Source organism: Equus przewalskii, chromosome 19 (genome assembly GCF_037783145.1).
Source record: "Equus przewalskii isolate Varuska chromosome 19, EquPr2, whole genome shotgun sequence".
Taxonomy (NCBI): Eukaryota; Metazoa; Chordata; class Mammalia; order Perissodactyla; family Equidae; genus Equus; species Equus przewalskii.
In genome coordinates, this window is record NC_091849.1 from 10,147,704 (window position 1) to 10,167,880 (window position 20,177).

Sequence of the window (20,177 nt, forward strand, 5' to 3'; positions counted from 1 at the left end):
CTTATTCTAACATGTTAGATATTCAAAGTGAGAAATCTACATAGCCAAAATGGTACATGTTCAGCCCATGTTTGAAGCGATTTCATCCTTCCCAAATTGATAAACAGCACAGAACCATTATGGTACAAATCAGATTTCAAATGATTGAAGAAAACTTTATAAACATCAGCAATAAACTAAGCTATTTTATTTTACTTTGTCCCTCCTAAAAGTGCATGTCAAAATCTCCTTCCAGGAATATTTAGAAGCACTCCAGGTCTCTCTGATAGGCAAGAAGGAGTACAACTTCCCGGAGCCTTGGCAGCTCACCCGTCTCTGAGCAGAGTTCTTTCTCTGCCTCAGGCCTCTTTCCCATCCGAAGCTCTATCCTAAAATAAACGAGGCGCTCAGCACTAGAAGCACTTCAGCTGAAACGTTTGTGAACAAGTACATTCTTCAGTACTCAGGGTAAATGAATTTTTCATGAGCTAAGATCTATGTAGAAAAGTTTTCATGAAAATCTAGTATGTTTTAAGGAAGAGTTCTACAGGCTGAATTCTGTTTCTGCAAAATTCATATGTTTAAGCCCTTATCCCCAACAAGACTGTAGTGGGAGACGAGGCCTTTGGGAGATAATTAGATATAGATGAAGTCATGAGGCAGGGCCCTCATGATGCGATTCGTACCCTCATAAGAAGAGATACCTGAGAGCTCTCCCTCCTCCCTCTCTCCCCTCCGTCCTCTCTCTCTCCCTCTCTCCCTCCCTCTCTCCCTCTCTCCTTACCATGTAAGGGTACAGAGAGAAGGCAGTTGTCTACAAACCAGGAAGAGGGCCCTCCCCGGAAACCAACCATGCTGGCATCCTGATCTCAGACTTCCAGCCTCCAGAACTGTGGGAAAATAAATGTCTGTTGTTTAAGCTGCCCAGTCTGTGGTGCTTTGTTATGGCAGCTAGAGTTAAAGAGTACAAACGGCAGTACCAACAACACTGTCATGATTATACCGTGGTTCACTTTGCTCAGTCTTAACATATGACAATTCTAATTGGATTCATGACCTTATAAAGATATAAGTTAGGAAGTGAATGGTTCAGATTTTTCTGCAATTATTCATTTATCCAATATGTTATGTATCAAACGCCTATTCAATAAGTACCTAATTAGCAAATATTGAACTCCAGGCTGGGTGTTGGGTAGAAAGACACACAAATAGGACAAAATTCCTAACTTCAAGGAGTGCAAAGCATGATAAAGAGATGTGCTCCTTAGAGACTACAAGGGAAGATATGAGACGAGAAGAACAAGGTATTGGACTTCCTAAAGGAAATGACAGTAGGATGTGACCAGCTAGGAATTGTGGAGAATATTTTTTTTTTAAATATGGTATATATTCGGGGAATGACAGTCCTTTTCTTTAAGGTGGAAGAGGGATATAGGGTCTTAATTCAATGGTGTTAGGGTGAGGATGTTAGTCAAATTTTTTTAATGTTCTGGGTTTTCAAAAATACAGGAATGATTATTTTGTAATTTATTCTTTCTTGCACATTGTTTTCCCAGCTGAACTACAAAGAATGCCACTGAATCTTTAAGCTATTGCAGATGAGTGTCTCAACTTTGTTTTTCTTGGATTTACCAAATACAAGATGAAATCATGTTATCATGCCCCTCATAAAATATGTTGGTCCATATTCTCTGCAGAATAATTTAAAAGATGTCAAAAGCACTTAACTGGCCTGGAATGTTACTCCCTCCAAAATGTAAAATGCCAGATGAATGATAGAAAATTTTGTATTAAAATGCCATATTCTTTGAATACTGTGAACTGCCGCTAGCAGTAGAGTGTAAAGGCTAAGATTGTCTATGTTTGAACCCTGGCTCAGCAATGTTTTAGTTGAAAAGCCTTCTCTGAGTTACTTAGCTTCTTCATGCCTCAGGCTGCTCTTCTGTAAAATGGGGATGATAATACTATCTCCTTAAGGCAGTTGTGAGATTAAATTATGCAAAGTTCTCAGAATAGTATCAGTAGGTATGCAATGAATGTTATCTATTATATTATTAAAGAGTCTTTTTCTGATTTGGATGTCTTTTATTTCTTTTTCTTGCCCAATTGCTCTGGCTAGGACTTCCAGTACTATGTTGACTAGAAGTGGCGACAGTGGGCACCCTTGTCTTCTTCCTGATCTTAGAGGAAAAGCTCTCAGCTTTTCACCATTAAGTATGAGGTTAGCTGTGGGCTTGTCATAGACAGACTTGATTATATTGAGGTACATTCCTTCTATGCCTAATTTGTTGAGACTTATGATAAGTGAAATAAGCCCGACAGAAAGTGAGAAATACTGTGTGGTATCACTTATATGTGAAATCTAAAAAAAAAAAACGGTTGAACTATAGAAACAGATAGTAGAATGGTGGTTGCCAAAGGTAGAACGGTGTGGGAAATAAGCAGATGTTGGTCAAAGGTATAAACTTTCAGTTATAAGTTGAATAAGTTCTGAAGATCTAACGTACAGCATGATGACTACAGTTAATAATACTATATTGTACACTTGAAATTTGCTAAAATAGTAGAGCTTAAGCATTCTCACAAGCACACAAAATACACATACCAAATCATCACACTGTACACTTTAAATACATTACAATTTTATCTGTCCACTAAATTTTTTGATAAATCTGGAAAAAACATAAAGAGGCTTTTTCTCTATTCTATGACTTAACTATTTTAAAAAGTAGTTTAGAAGATATATATGAAAGTATCAAATCATAACACTCCACATAATGATATTAAAACTGTATTAGAGAAAATTACTACCAGAGGACACGTATATGCCAATGATATCCATGATAATTTTGCCCTACCAGTTATCTACAGTATTCACTTATTCATTCATTCATTCAAAAAGCATTCAATGAGAGTAAACTTTATATTTTCTGCAGTCCCAGAGCTTGGTGTTGAAGATAAAAATATATGACCCTTTATGTAAAGGAGCTCATGGAGTAAAGCACAAGGCTCTTGACTTAGTTATTGAAGTACTATTGTAAGTGTTTAATATCAAACATGGGAGCTCCTTTCTCTTGAAAACAATGTAGTATTCTCATTTCTGTCTTATTCTGCAGATATTTTCATTTGCTGATGTATAATTAAGGGCTGAGTTTCTGAAAGACATTTGGTTACACAAGGAAAGTTATAAGGGAACAGGGATAGTTGGGGCAAAGAAGAGGGTGGAATTATTAAATCACCTGTCAAACTCACGTTGCTGCTTTGTTTTAAAACTAGATGTAATAAAATCATGATTAGGGTGGCATCCCCAATAAGGTGAAATTGAAAAGAGTTATGTAAAAAGTAGAATGCTTTGCTCTAAAACAAACAAACAAGAAACTCTTGCATCAATATCATTGTTTCAGAAATGTTAATTTGTTTTACTAGAAGTAAGAAGATCTCTGGTCAAATGCTAATTGACAACCAGTTGAGCCAGCCTTGAACTTTGAGGAAACTCAGTTGTTGGTGGTGGTGGACTACATATAAGTAAGAGATAAAGAGGAATGGCTAGGTATGTCAGGAACTGCTTTACTATGACTTTAAATATAGGAGTTTAGAATAGGATCTCAAAGGTTAATAGAATGTGACAATCTACTGAAGATTATTCAGTAGAATAATCTCCTACTTTGTCTTTTCCTCCATATGGTTCTGCAAGCACATATAAACCTATACTCTGAATCATGACAATACACACTCTCCTTCCTTAGCCCAATTCCACCCAGAAGCTGGATGGTTTCCTGTCCTGGCACATGTCCTGTTAGGCTCCCGGACTTCCAAAGAGCACATGAACCATACTCCATGGCTTGCTGGTGTACCAAAGTAAATGGATCTGCCTTCAGAATTTCTGCACTTCAGATTTGTACCCAATAATAAAACCTCACACTCTCCCACAGTCTACTGATAATGAAGTTTCAGTTCTACGAAATTATGTTCACGGAGATTTTTGAAGAATGATCAACCGATCCAATCTCCAGATATATAATATGCCATCCTTGGACCATGCTTGAACCCAAAGATACATGCTTGGATCATCCTATTTTGCTTGATTGTAGAATTAATTTCTTTACTTATTCATAGGTTGCTGTTATGCTGTGGGCTCACACTTTTTTTATGGGAGCCACCACTACAGTGTGGTAACTGACAGACGGATGGTGTGGTTCTGCGACCAGGAAGTGAACCCGGGCCACCGAAGTGGTGAGAGCGCTGACCCTTAACCACTAGACTATCAGAGCTGGCTCTCACACATTTTTTAATTATATACATTTCTTCAGTGACTCCAGATACCCAGTGAGTCCAGCTTCAACAGCTCCGACCACTGGAAAAGATGAAAGGAAAGATGGAGACTGTTTTATGTCCTAATATTACCTAAAACTATCACCAATCACAGCAAAAAAAAAAAAAATGAGGATAGCATATAAAATAAATATCAATGAAAAAAGTAACAACATCATTTTTGTTCTGAAAATAAAACTTTTCACTTAGAAGTGCTTATAAAATATGAACTGGCAGTAAGTAGATAAACAATTAATTGTGACTGCATTGGATAAAGCTTTTCAGAGCAAAGAACCATCACTAAAATGTGTTTATCCATTCTAGGTGGTGGCCTACTTCTCCTTGGATGCCAGTCAGCTTTGGCAAGGATGCTGCCATCTGAACTTTTTTGTTTCCTGAACATTCTGGGATGTTCGAAAGGTACGCCAAGTCTCTCCTGAGGAATTAAAAGATAAGCACATAAAATAGAGGCTAAATAAGGAAAAGTTGGAGTGCCATAAATTAGATAGTAAATTTTCTTGTATAGATTTAACCAAATGTTAAAACTGCAAAGGATTCCATGAGCTTTTTAATTTGTACAGCTACATTTCCCCTGTGTAGAGCCACCTTTGTGTTTACGATAATATGGCATTTTCCTGCCCACCTCCGAAAACAGACTGGATGCGGTGGAAGCTCATGAGCTATAACAATGACGATGTCACAGTTGTTTCCCTTGAATGAGGAAAATCACGTGGAAAATCACTGTTGCTTTTTTTATTATGAAATAATGTGTATGCTCTTGCTCTCTTTCTCTTTTAGTTTTATTCATTCTATCTCAATTTTTATTTATAGTTAATGTATTATTTAAGGAGTGATAGACGAGCTCCTATATTGGTTAACTTAAAAAATAAAACTTTCGCTCATGTAAATGTCTCCAGTGATTTTTAAAAATCCATTTTCCCTCTAAAAAGTTTTCTATACTAACCAGAGAGTAGAAATACGTTTATGGCTTACAGAAAATGTACTGGTTAATCTGTTAAAGTATATTATGAAATCCGTCTTTTATTGATAGGGATTTTATGATGGATTTTACATTTTCTCTCATATTCAAGAATCAGGTTTCAGACTTGACTTTCACTCACACAGAATGCTAGATTTGATTCATGCCCATTACCAAATGCCAGGCAGTTATAGAGAATTTAGAAAAGTGGAGTTAGCTGTCAGTATACACTGGTAAGCTTTTCGGAACGTGTCCCTGGAAGACGCCTAGTTTAGGCTAACGTGTTTATTCCACTACTACCCTAAATGCTATATTTTATTTTTTAAGTCAAGACAAAAACTTAAAATAATTTTCCCTGACTTATTATAGTCTATTACACATGAATCATTTTCTTTAAAGTTCCTTAAAGTATGGTTTCCTAATTGAATCAAATGTACAGACTGGTTATAATTAAAATTCAGAGGAAAACCTAGTTATCTGCAACTGATTAGGAACAGGTCCATCAAATAGAGTAAATTTTAGAAAATGTCCAGGAAAACACTTCCTTCTGATAGCTAAAAGATAAAATAGGATAATTTTATTTTTATTTTAATACTTACTGAAAAACAATGTATTATTTTTTCCTGGATTTCTTTTGTGATTAAATTTGTTAAAACTATGCACTTAAATAATTATTACTCTTATTCATTACTGGATAATTCTCAGGCCTAAGTCATTTCATAATGTCTTTCCTACAAGATTTCCAATATCAGTGGGATATAAAAAATGAGCACGGATACTTCTAAAGTAGCTTTATATACCTAGACAACTAAATTGCCCTATGATAACAATAAACATAATGTTTCATCATTTGCATGACCCTTGAAGTATGATCCTTTCAATTGACTCTAAGAGTGTATGTCCCCTACAATCCACCAGTGCTCTTTTGGTCTTGTCCCTCATAATCTCATCATGCCCTGGGGTGTCCTGCTGCCTCAGTTGCCTTAGAGTGAAAATGTCAGCTGTAGCATCCTTCTGAGATGGTTACAGAACTAGCCTATTCCGTGTGGACTGATTTGGGTAGACTGATAAGTGGTCACATTAATGACCAGATTTCATGAGCTCCTACCTTTGCCGGGAGACCTCAGCCAATTGCAGTATTCTCCTCCAAGTACTTCTGAAAGTCCTCAGTGGGTAACTTAACTAAGCTTACCTAGGTGAGCATACCTAGGGTGACTTACCTAGGCTGATGCTCCCTACTGTTTCAGGTGTGATTGTGTCATTGTTGACATCACGATCACATCCTGCTAACTAAAGGTGGACTCCATGAGTGATTCCTCATCAGTTTCACATCCAGTCTGTGGGAAGTAAGTGGTGCTGGTCCAGCTGGGCTCTGTAACACCCTCCCCAACAGGTACACATACACACAAGCAAACACAATGCTTTAGCAAAGTGAGAAGGTAAACTCTTCATTCCTCTATGTTCTATTCTGTCTAGAGAGAAAAAAAGGGTCCCACAGGAGGTGTTCTTGGGGCTCCAGGGTGTCACAAACTTTACTAAGAGAGTTCTTTCACAAAACACATAGGAGTTTTTTTCTTATTTCTTCTTTTTCTAAGATGCACATCAACTGTCAGGATCTCTGGGTCTGATGAATTTTCATGTAGTAATCTCTATACCAGACAATTGCCAGCCTGATCTCCATGGCAACCGCTTAGTAAAGGAAACCTTTAATCTTTTTTTTTTCAATCTAGATTCTTTTGTTACCCCAACATCCACCACCACAACAGGGCCCTATAATATTGAGACAAGAAGCAATCACCCCAGTCCCTATATAAATGAATAGTTACACATAAACAGCTTAAGAGAAAGGACTCACCCAACAACACTTACCCTAGCTGGGATGTCCCCCAAATCTCCATTTAAACACTTTGACTTTTATAAGTATCAGTTCACCATCGCAACAGCAATGAAAAGTAAGAATACATAAGAGTCTCAACAAATACATAAAATGAGTCATAAGAAAAGGAAAACATTAACTGCCAGACACTTGGACACATCTCATTAATTCTCACCACAACCGTAAGAGGTTCAAATTACTTAGCGCTATTTTACACAGAGGTTCAAGTTCACATAAATGTCAGAACCAAGGATGAAAGCTATGAGCTCTAACACCAAATCTGAAGCCTTCTCCCCATGCACAATTCTGTTGCAAGTGTTCAGGGAACTTATTGACACAGTGAAGGTAAGAACACAAAGAACACTGGCCTCAGAAGGGGTCTTAGAATCTTTTCTCTCTGTAGCACTGCCTTCATTTAATGAGCACCTACTTTGTACTAGACTCTTTATGGATGACTCATCTCATTGTCCCAACAATGCCTCCTAACCATGCACCAAACTAGATACCACTCCCCTGATTTACAGATGAGGAAACCAAGGTCAGGGAAGTCAAGTGACTAGCCCATGATCCCACACCCATAAGTGCCAAAGCCAGGGCTGGGACAGAGCTCTGACTCCAAAGCTCAGCCTCCTTCCACCATATGAATCCGTCTGTGTGTTCTTCTGTCACCACATGATTTCTCACATAGTTATTTTTTCAGTCAGTTTAGGTCACATTCCACATAACTTAAGACATATAAGTTACGAAAGGAAATAGAGAAGATCCTACATTTTGTTGTTAGAAGAAAATATTGGTCACATGTGTAAAACACTTAAATTCTCATGAAAGTTTTTACCCTTTTCTGATACTGACACATGATAAAAATGCAGTCTTGAGTTCTATGTTATTCACCTCCTAGACACTGGGCTGCTCCTTTGAATGTTTGCCTTACTACAGCATAGCAGATGAGCATTCTGCTCCTCAGCTTACATTTTGCAGCATGAGAATACAAAAATATCAGCCACATATCTTAAAGGAATCCCTGTACCCATTCTTGAAAGCATGGAGATAATTGAAATACATACAATGGTAGCACAAAGTACAAACAAGTTAATAAATGGGAATATTGAACTGTTAATATATCAGAATATACATCCAAAAAATAACGGTTTAAGAGAAAAAAGGTTATATGCAAAGACAGAACCATGCATCCTTTTTCACGTCAGTGTCCTTTGAGAGCCCTGTCTTGATAAAGATGCAAGGAATTGGAGATTTCTCAAAAAATTGCAAATAGAAATACCAAGCAACCCAGCTATCCTACTACTGGGTATTTATCCAAAGAACTTGAAGTCAACAATTCAAAGAGATTTATGCACCCCAATGTTCATTGCAGCATTATTCAAAATAGCCAAGACAAGGAAGCAGCCCAAGTGCCCATCAACTGATGAATGGCTAAAGAAGATGTGGTATAGGAAACAGGGCAAGATGCTGGTGTAGGCAGACTCTGATCTCACCTCCTCCCATAGACACAACAAAGTTACAACTACTCTTGGAACAATTATCCCTGAGAGAGAAACTGAAAACTGGATAAAAAGAACCCCTACAACAGGAGACAGTGCTGACTGAAGTGGAAGAGGCAGAAATTCCTTTCTGGAGAGAAAAAAACCACCTTCGAGCTGTGGTGCTTCATGGCTGGCCAGGGGCAATCTTAAGGTATGAAGCCTTCCCTGGAGGAGTGAGGAATTTGAGTAGGAGAGCTTTACCACAATAATCAGCTTTTGAACTCAGCACATGGAGACAAATGTCATATCTGACTTTTCTGGCTACTAACAATAATAAGGAATACCCTCACAAAAGCTATTGAACATAAGGGAAGAAAAGCCTGCTCTTAAAGGGCCTATCCACAAATTCACCTGTTTTGGAAAGCAACATAGAATCACTAGAAAGAAAGGTGCACAGTCCTTTGGTGAAAAGAGACTCATTTGATATGCTCTGTGCACATTTCAGTAAAAGGTGAGACCTCCTCAGGCTGGGACTATGTCCCCAGGGACTGAGACATAGGTGGCAGCCATAACTGTGACCTAGTACAGGCATGCTGACACAGAGGCTGGCAGAGGCCTTTGGAGTTCTTTCCCTGGCCTGTTAGTGCAGGGGTCTGCCCCACCTACTAGAGCACAAATTTAATCCAGCTCAGTCAAGGCAGGTAGCATGCCCCAGGGACTGGCCCCATCTAACAGCAAGCCCTTGGGCAACTTGTGTGGGACCTCTGTAGCAGGGTGAGTGAGTCCACCTCTGCAGGACAGGGCATGCAGAAGGAGTGAGTGGAGTGTGTAGGGCATTGGTGGAGTGTGTGGGGCCTCAGCAGTGGGGCAAATGGGTCTGCTTCAGTGGGTCAGGATGTGTGCACCAGGCAGGACTGTGTCAACAGGGTATGTGCGCCTGTGGGCAGTGGGGCTTGTAAGCTGCAGTAGATTTGTGCTTCTCAAACAGCCATGTAGGGGATTGGCCCCACCTTCCAAAGCCTGAAATAATTGGGTTCTCCTGTGCCTAGGGCCAGCTCTACTCAGCTGAACTTCTGAGAGAGCTGGCAACAGCTTTGCAGGTCAGAGGCCTACAGCAATTGTAAGCCCCTGAGCCTAGCAACCAGCCATGTTGGGGGGCTACTCACTTAACAGATAAACTACAACAGGAATGTGCTATTAGATCTTGCAGCCAATTGTGCTGGGGATCCCCAAACCTGATAAAGTGACTGAGGGTCCACACTAGCCACATGCAACTGAACATTACAACCAGCCGGCTAGGGGGATAGCCTAGCCTCCCCAGGAAACTGCAGCAACAGCAACCCTGCAACAATAGAAGGACACACATAGCCCACACAAGGGACACTCCTCGAACATTTGGAACTGGTGACAAGAGGAAAGCACACTGCTGGGCCTCACAAGGCATCTCTTATAAAGATCACCTCTCCAAGATTGGGAGATGCAGCTGATCTACCTAATATGTAGATATAAGCACAGAGAAAGAGGCAAAATGAGGAGAGAAAGGAACACATTCCAGATAAGGGAACAGGACAAATCCTCAGAAAAAGAGCTAAATGAAACAGAGGTAAACAATCTACCTGACAAAGAGTAGAAACTAATAGTCATAAGGATGCTCACTGATCTTGGGAGAAGAATGTATGGACTCTGAGAACTTCAACAAAGAACTGAAAAATATAAAAAAGAAGCAATCAGAAATGAAGAATACAATAATAGAAATGAAAAATTCACTAGAGGGGCTCAATAGCAGAGTAGATGACACAGAAGAATAGATCAGCAAGCTAGATGAAAGACTAGAGGAAATCACCCAAGCTCAACAGATGAAAGAAAAAAGAATTAAAAAGAACAAGGACAGGGGCTGGCTGGTGGTGTAGTGGTTAAGTTCAGTGTGTTCCACTTCCATGGCCCAGGTTCACAGATTTGGATCCTGGGCACAGACCTACACCACTCATCAAGCCATGCTGTGGTGGTGACCCACATACAAAATAGAGGAAGACTGGCACAGATGTAAGCTCAGGGCCAATCTTCCTCTTTTTGCTAGAGGAAGATTGGCAATGGATGTTGGCTCACAGCCAATCTTCCTCACTGACCTCCCCCAAAAAAAATAAAAAGAAGAAGGACAGTCTAAGGGACTTCTGAGACAACATCAAGCACACTAACATAGGTGCCCCAGATGGAGAAGAGAGAGACAAAAGGTCAGAGAATATATTTGAAGAAACAATAGCTGAAAACTTTCCTAACCTAAGGAAGGAAACAGACATCCAGGTACAGGAATCACAGAGAGCACCAAACAAGATAAACCCAAAGAGGCCCACACCAAGACACATTATAAGTAAAATATCAAGACTTAAAGATAAAGAGACAATCCTAAAAGCTGCGAGAGAAAGGCAACAAGTGACATACAAAGGAAACCCCATTAGGCTATCAGCTGACTTCTCATCAGAAACCTTACAGGCTAGAAGGGAGTGGCATGATAGTTTTAAAGTGCTGAAAGGAAAAAACCTACAGCCAAGAATACTCTACCTGGCAAAGTTATCATTCAGAATGGAAGGAGAGATAAAGAGTTTTCCAGACAAGCAAAAACTTAGGGAGTTTATCACCTAGAAACCAGGCTTACAAGAAATGCTAAAGGGACTTATTTAAGTAGAAAAGAAAAGACCATAAATAGGAATAAGAAAATTATAAATAAATAAATAAATAAAATCACTGATAAAGGCAAATACACAGCTAAGGTAGTAGATCAACCTCCTATAAAGCTAATATGAAGGTCAAAAGACAAAAGTACCAAAACTACCTATTTCCATGATAAGCAGGTGATGGATACACATGCAGAAAAAAGAGGTAAAATACAATATCAAAAGCATAAAACATGGGAGGAGGGGAATAAAAGAGTCGAGCTCTTAGGAAGAGGTCAAACTGAAGAGACCATCAATTTAATATACATTGCTATATATATAGGTTAATATATATGAACCTCACGTTAATCACAAACCAGAAACCTATCATAATACAAAAAAAGTTAAGAGAAAGGAACCCAAACAAAATACTAAAAAGCCATCAAACCACAAGGGAAGAGAGGAAGACAAGAAGAAAGGAACAGAGCACAACTACTAAAACACTCAGAAAAAAAGTAACAAAATGGCAATAAGTACATTCTTATCAATAGCCACTTTAAATGTCAGTGGACTAAATGCTTCAATTGAAAGGCATAGGGTGGCTGATTGGATAAAAACACAAGATTCATATATATGCTGCATACAAGAGACACACTTCAGACCTAAAGACACTCACAAACTGAAAATGAAGGGATGGGAAAAGATTCACCACGTAAATGGCAATGAAAAGAAAGCTGGGGTCGCAATACTTATATCAGGTAAAATAGATTTTGAAACAAAAACTGTAACAAGAGACAAATAAGGGCACTACATAATCATACAGGGAATAATCCAACAAGAGGATATTATACTTGTAAAGATCTATGCACCCAACATAGTAGCACCTAAATATATAAAGAAATTATTAACAGACATAGAGGACAAATAGACAACAACACAATAATAGTAGGGAACTTTAACACCCCACTTACACCAATGGATAGATCATCCAAATAGAAGATCAATAAGGAAACATTGGCCTTAAACAACATATTAGACCAGCTAGATTTAGTAGATATATACAGAACATTCCATTCCAAAAACTGTATAATACACTTTCTTTTCAAATGCACATGGAGCATTCTCCAGGATAGATCACATATTAGGCTACACAACAAGTCTCAATAAATTTAAGAAGATCGAAATAACACCCAGCATCTTTTCTAACCACAATGATATGAAACCAGAAATGAACTACAGGAAGAGAATCAGAAGAGACAAAAATATGTGGAGATTAAACAAAATTGAACAACAAGGATATCAAAGAAGAAATAAAAAAATACCTGGAGACAAATGAAAGTGAAAATATGACATGCCAAAATTTATAGGATACAGCAAAAGCAGTTCTAAGAGGGAAGTTTATCGCAATACAGGCCTCAAGAAACAAGAAAAATCTCAAATAAACAATCTAACAGTGCACCTAAAGGAAGTGGAAAAAGAAGAACAAACAAAGCTCAAAATCAGTAGAAGGAAGGAAATGGTAAAAATAGGGGAGCAGAAATAAAGGGAATAGAGACTAAAAAAAGTAGAAAACGTCAATGAAACAAAGAGCTGGTTCTTTGAAAAGATGAACGAAATTCATAAACCTTTAGCTAGACTCACCGAGAAAAAAGAGAGAAAGCTCAACTAAAATCAGAAATGAAAGAGGAGAAATTACAATCAATGCCTCAGAAATACAAAAGATTATAAGAGAATATCACAAAAAACTATACGCCATGAAATTGGATAATCTAAAAGAAATGGATAAATTCTTAGAATCATACAATCTTCCAAAACTGAATCAAGAAGAAATAGGGAATTTGAATAGAACAATCACCAGTAAGGAGATCAAAACAGTAATCAAAAACCTCCCCAAAAATAAAAGTCCATGACCAGATAGCTTCCCTGGTGAATTCTACCAAACATTCAAAGAAGACTTAATACCTATCCTTCTGAAACTCTTCCAAAATATTGAATATGAGAGGAAGATTTCCTACTCATTCTGTTATGCCAACACTATCCTGATACCAAAACCAGACAAGGACAACATGAAAAAAGAAAATTAGCCAACACTGCTGATGAACATCAATGCAAAAATCCTCAAAAAATTACTAGCAAATTGAATACAACAATACATTAAAAGATCATACACCATGATCAAGTGGGATTTATTCCAGGGATGCAGGGATGGTTTACCATCTGCAAATCAATCAACTTGATACACTACATTAATAAAATGAAGAATAAAAATCACATGATCATCTTAATAGATACAGAGAAAGCATTTGACAAGATACATCATCCATTTATAATAAAAACTGTGAATAAAATGGGTATAGAAGGAAAGTACCTGAACACGATAAAGGCCATATATGACAAACCCACAGCTAATATCATTCTCAATGGAGAAAAACCCTCTAAGAACAGGAACTAGACAAGAATGGCCACTTTCACCATTCTTATTTAACATAGTATTGGAAGTGCTAGCCAGAGCAATTAGGCAAGAAAAAGAAATAAAAGGGCTCCAAATTGGAAAAGAAGAAGTGAAACTGTCACTATTTGCAAATGACATGATTTTATATATATAAAACCCTAAAGAATCCACCAAAAAACTGTTAGAAATAATAAATAAATACAGTAAAGTTGCAGGATATAAAATCAACATACAAAAATCAGTAGTGTTTCTATACACTAACAATGAAGTGGTGGAAAGAGAAATTAAGAATACAATCCCATTTATAATTGCAGCAAAAAGAATAAAATACCTAGGAATAAATTTAAAGGGGATTAAATACCTGTACACTGGAAACTATAAAACATTGTTGAAAGAAATTGAAGAAGACAAAAAGAAATGGAAAGATATTCCATGCTCTTGGATTGGGAGAATTAACATTGTTAAAATGTCCATACTTCCTAAAGCAATCTAAAGACTCAATGCAATCCCTATCAAAGCCCCAATGATATTTTTCACAGAAATAGAACAAAGAATCCTAAAATTTGTATGGAACAACAAAATACCCCAAATGGCCAAAGGAATCATGAGAAAAAAGAACAAAGCTGGAGATATCACACTCCCTGATTTCAAAATATACTGCAAAGCTATGGTAATCAAAACAGCATAGTGCTGAAAGAAAAACAAACACAGAGATTAATGGGAGAGAATCAAGAGCCCAGAAATAAACCCACACATTTAAGGAAAGCTAATTTCTGCCAGGGTACCAAGAACATACAATGGAGAAAGGAAAATCTTTTCAATAAATAGTGTTGGGAAAATTGGACAGCCACATGGAAAAGAATGAAAGTAGACCATTATCTTACACCATACACAAAAATTAACTCAAAATGGATTAAAGAATTGAATGTAAGACCAGGAACCATAAAACTTCTAGAAGAAAACATAGGCAGTCTGCTCTTTGACATCAGTCTTAGCAGCATATTTTCAAGTCCCATGTCTGACAGGGCAAGAGAAACAAAAGAAAAAACAAACAAATGGAACTACATCAAACTAAAAAGCTTCTGCAAAGGAAACCATCAACAAAATGAAAAGACAACCTAAAAATTGGGAGAAGATGTTTCCAAACTGTCTATCTGAGAAGGGGTTAATATTCAAAATGTATAAAGAACTCATACATCTCAACAACAAAAAAACTAACAACCCAATTAAAAAATGGGCAAAAGATCTGAACAGATATTTCTCCAAAGAAGAAAAACAGATGGCCAACAGGCACATGAAAAGATGTTTAACATCACTACTTATTAGGGAAATGCAAATCAAAACTACAATGAGGTATCACCTCACTCTCATCAGAATGGCTATAATTAACAAGACAAGCAATAACAATTGTGGGAGAGGATGTGGAGAAAAACGAACCCTCACATACTGCTGGTGGGAGTGCAAACTGGTGCAGCCACTGTGGAAAACAGTATGGAGATCCCTCAAAAAATTAAGAATAGCACTACCATATGATCCAGATATTCTACTACTGGGTATTTATCCAAAGAACATGAAAACATGAACGTGTAAAGATATATTCACACCTATGTTCACTGCAGCATTATTTACAATAGCCAAGACTTGGAAGCAACCTAGGTGCCCATCAAGGGACGAATGGATAAAGAAGATGTGATATATATATACATAGACAGAATACTACTCAGCCATAAAAAAGAATGAAATCTTGCCACTTGTGACAACATGGATAGACCTTGAAGGTATTATGCTAAGTGAAATAAGTCAGAAGGAGAGTCAAATACAATATGATCTCACTCATAAATAGAATATAAAAACAACAACAAACAAACACATAGAGACAGAGATTGGATTGGTGGTTACCAGAGGAGAAGGGGGGAGGAGGAGGGCAAAAGGGGTGATTAGGCACTGTGTGTGGTGATGGATTGCATGATATAATCTACACAGAAATTGAGATACAATGATGTACATTTGAAATTTATATGATGATATAAACCAATGTTGCCACAATTTAAGAAAATGATGTGGTGAATATATATATATATATATATACACACAATGGAATAATACTCAGCCATAAAAAATGATGAAATCATCCCATTAGCAACAGTATGGATGGACCTTGACGGTATGATGTTAAGTGAAATAAGCCAGATGGGGAAAGACAAATACTGAGTGATTTCCCTCGTATGTGGAAGATAAATAAATACATGGACAAAGAGAACAGATTAGTGATTACTAGAGGGAAAGGGGGTTGAGGGGTGGGCAGAAGAGGTAAAGGGGCACATATGTATGGCCATGGATAAAAATTAGACTATTGGTGGTAAGCATGATGCAGTTTATACAGAAACTGCCAAATAATAATGTACACCTGAAATCACACAATGGCATAAACCATTATGACCTCAGTAAAATAACTGAAAATTAAAAAAGCAAAATAAACAAAATATCAATGAAGAGGCATAACCCAGCTCATGGGATCCCCCACCCTTGGAGCTGTATTAGTTGTCTATGGTTGCTATTAATAACAAATTACCACAAACGTAGTAGCTAAAACAACAGAAAGCTACTGTCTCACAGTTCTGGTGGCCAGAGGTCTGATGTGGGTGTTGTCAGGGCTGATTCCTTCATGAGGTCCCAGCGGAGAATCCACCCCGTGCCTTCCTCTAGCTTCTGGGGCCTGTGGCAATGCTTGGTGTTCCTTTGCTTGTGGAGGTGTCACTCCAGTCTCTGTCTTCACTTGGTCTTCCCCACTCTGGGTGTCTGTGTCTCAGAGCTCTCTTGTGACGACACGAGTCATCGGATTTAGAGTTCACACCCAATTCAGGATGATTTCATTGGAGATCCTTAGCTTACTTATGCCTGCAAAGACTGTTTCCTAATAAGGTCACACTCACAGTTACCAGGGGTGAGGACTCAGCTGTATCTTTTTGGAGGACACAATTCAACCTGCTACAGGCTCCATCCAGGTGTCTGTTAGGAAAGACTGTACTTGCTAATTAGGGTCATTTACTTGAGAAAGCTCAAAATAGATGTAACCTTAATGTGCCCAGGATATTCAGATCTAAGTGGCCCAAATGAAGAAAATAAACCCTGTTACGGAATTTCTACACTCCAAATTAGAGAATACCCCCCACCCCAAACTAAGCTATTCCTCTCACTTCTGAAGCAGGAAATAATATTTCCACTTGTGATTTAATAAAAGAAATCATTGAGAACAATCTTTTTCACTTGGTGATATTTTTTTCTTCTTTAGCCTGAATCAGCTTACCTTTCACACAAAACAACACATACATACACACGCCTGGACCTAGACACGTGGGATTGTTGTATTTTTATTTTCGATAAAGTGACTACATAGAAGAAATACTATTCCTCTTCTTGGTGGATCTGAGCACATAATGCTACATTGCAGATAAACGGAAACTACAGATGCAGAAAACAGAAAAGGTGTTTCTGAAGTCAACACAATCCAGGGGCTAGCGACGCACCTGTGTGGTGTGGGTCACAACAGTTAAAATGTGCACGTTAAGTTCCTTAAATGGTGACTTCACATATATTAGATTATTCACATATTTATACAGTGCTTGTGTAAACAGGTCCACGTAGTTTCTTAATTTTAGCCAAGTAAGTTTCTGCTGGTTTCAGTTTTTATTACAGATACTTTATAATATGCTAGAGATTAGCACTCTAACATAAATTAAAACCAGATGAAATGAAACTAAACTGTGGAAGGGCCAGGATTGATGTTGATAGATAGCATAAGTTCTGCATGGTAAAACGTATGTGAAAAATAAGGGAAAAGACTCAGGGAAGTCAAGAACCGTGTTCTAGCAGGAGGTATGTTGATCAGTAAAGTCAGTAGACAATGTGTAGGACTGACATTTCAACTTGTCATTTTAAAAAGAAAGATTATCTTACACTTCTTGAAAAATATTTTACTGCTGACCTGTTCTGATGAAGAACTTCCAGGCAGAATTACGTCTTTCTGAGCATGTCTTTCAAAGTCCTCGCTGGAAGCAGAGGCGGCTTCACCATCCTCTTTGTGGAGTTCTGGACTCTTACTGGACCTCATCGGCTCTTCAGAACCCAAGGTCTCCTGCTCCACGCTGTCATCTATTGACCCCAAGAAGATCACATGGAATTCCATCTGCTCTTTGTCACTTTAATGTTGGCTAGACACACAGTCATCTAACCACACTTTTCTTCTATTGGATAAAGTTGTCATAATCTACAATTTAGCAAATCATTTTCTGTCTAATGTGCTGGGAAATCACTAAAGCCCCAAACAAGTGTTAAGATAAAAAACCAACCACAACACCCACAACCCTTGTTCGTCCTGTCATGTTTAAAAAGTGAGCAAAGTGTAGGGTGCATAAAGGCCTTTTCCCACTTACCAAATATATCCTGAAGATACTGTGCTGCTCTGTGCGTTAATGTTACACATTGTTATTTCAACATATTACCACATACTTGCCATTCACTGAAACCAGTTTGGGAGATGAATAGGTTTATGAGAAGCCAGAGCTCTGGGTTCGTTTTCCAAGTTGGGATCCCTGAGAACAGTTCCCGAGCTTTGCACACACAGAAGGACTTTATTTAGGCTGCCTTGTTTATTTGCATAGAAATGCCAGCATTTATATAAATGGTATCTGTACTTCTGTCTCTATCATCTGAAAACCGTATCATCTACAAATTGTATCTATTCATCTAGCTAGCTGTATGCTATACATATAAAGTAATCCCCTCTCTTCTAGTCTTGAAAAAAATGCTAGAAGGTAAAATATGGAATTTCCCCTCCTTCCGATGTTAGAATTTTAACAAGAACCTAGAAACTTTTAACCAATGGATGAAATCTTCTTTTTCAGGAGGGAAATGAGGTGAAGAGAGTACTGGGATGCAGCATCCAGAGGCCTGCTGGCCTTCCTTGTTCACTGGTACCCAGTATTGCCTTGTGTAAGTCCTTAAACGTTGTAGGTCTCAGTTAAATCCTCGTGTATAAAATAGCTGGTGAAGTCCCTGACTATCCTGTAAATTCCATAAGACGTTTGTAAGCCCATAAGTGAGTTTAGAAGACTGATTAGGTGCCACCTGTAAATGTGTAATTTACTGTTTTCAAGGGATCCGAGCTGCAAAGACTTGTCACAATGGAAAGGACACAATACGTCTAAAAGTGCGTTACTCAATGTCTAGCACAAAAAAAGGTATTCAATATATATTTGCTGACTCAGACATTAGACTAAAAATATAGAGGCCTGATGATTTAAATATAGCTATTTGTGACGCTTAATTTTATGTGTCAGCTTGGCTACACTATGGCGCCGAGTTTTTGTTCAAACATCAGTCTACATGTTGCCATGAAGGCAAGTTTTAGATGACTAAAATTTAAATCCGTAGACTTAGAGTAAAACAGGTTACCCTTCATAATATGAGTGGGCCTCTTCCAATCAATTGAAGGCCTTAAGAGGAAAGACGGAGGTTTCTGGAAAAGAAGAATTCAGTCTCGAGATTGCAACACATGAAATCCAGCCTGAGTTCTCAGCCTGCTGACCTGCCCTGTGGATTTCGGTCTCAAGACCACAACATCAACTCTCACCCGAGTTTCCAGCCTGCTGTCCTACAGAATTCTGACTCAAGACTGCAACATCAACTCCTGCCTGAATTTCACATCAACTCTTACCTGATTCTACTGCCAGTCTGCCCTAAGGCTTTCAGACTTGCCAGCCCCCACAATTGCATGAGCCAATTTCTTAAAATAAATCTGCCTCTCTGTTGGTTCTGTTGGATTCTGCTTCTCTAGAGAATCTCGACCAACACATCCTTTGAATTCAGGATCCTTCAAAAAGAGGGATCAAACTGGCATGAAAAATAGGTTTGCTTTGTTTATAAAGACAAAAAGAAACAAAACTTTGGCTACACAAACTGATAGCAAAAAAGTAAAGGGAGGTGTATCTAGGCAGGAATAAAATTTTTAGTGGATGCTATTCTGTAAAACGGGATCAAAAATGGGGCCTAACCTTCAAGCCTGTTACAAAGTTTAAATAAGTTAGTATTTACCTTATTTAGAACAGTGCTTAGAACCATGCCTAGTAAGCACTCAATGAATGTTTAGCTACTATTAATATTTTCAGCAGCAGCAGCAGCAGCATCACCATCATTATCATCATCATTTTTATTATTCTAGGTATGTGCTTATCCCCATAACTAATCCATGTAGAGGTATAATATATCCATTTGGCAGAAATGGCAAAGAACGGTTAAAAATCTGGCCCAAAGTTGTACAGCTAGTAAATAGTGAAGCCTAAGCATAAATTCAATAGAAATAACAACTCTAATTATTAAAAGACAACCATAATAAGCCCCTTCACTTATAAGTACTTTAAGAAATTATCTTAATAAGGTAGATAAAATG

General features: G+C 38.0%; 1 protein-coding gene across 1 annotated transcript in view; it reads right to left on the reverse strand.

Annotated features, from left to right (window-relative positions):
* LOC103563474 (uncharacterized) overlaps positions 1–20,177 on the reverse strand; it is a 308,328-nt gene that overhangs the window by 260,040 nt on the left and 28,111 nt on the right. Inside the window, exon 7 of the mRNA XM_070585104.1 lies at positions 17,715–17,920. Coding sequence (XP_070441205.1) covers positions 17,715–17,920 — 206 coding nt within the window. The remainder of the gene's footprint in view (positions 1–17,714; positions 17,921–20,177) is intronic.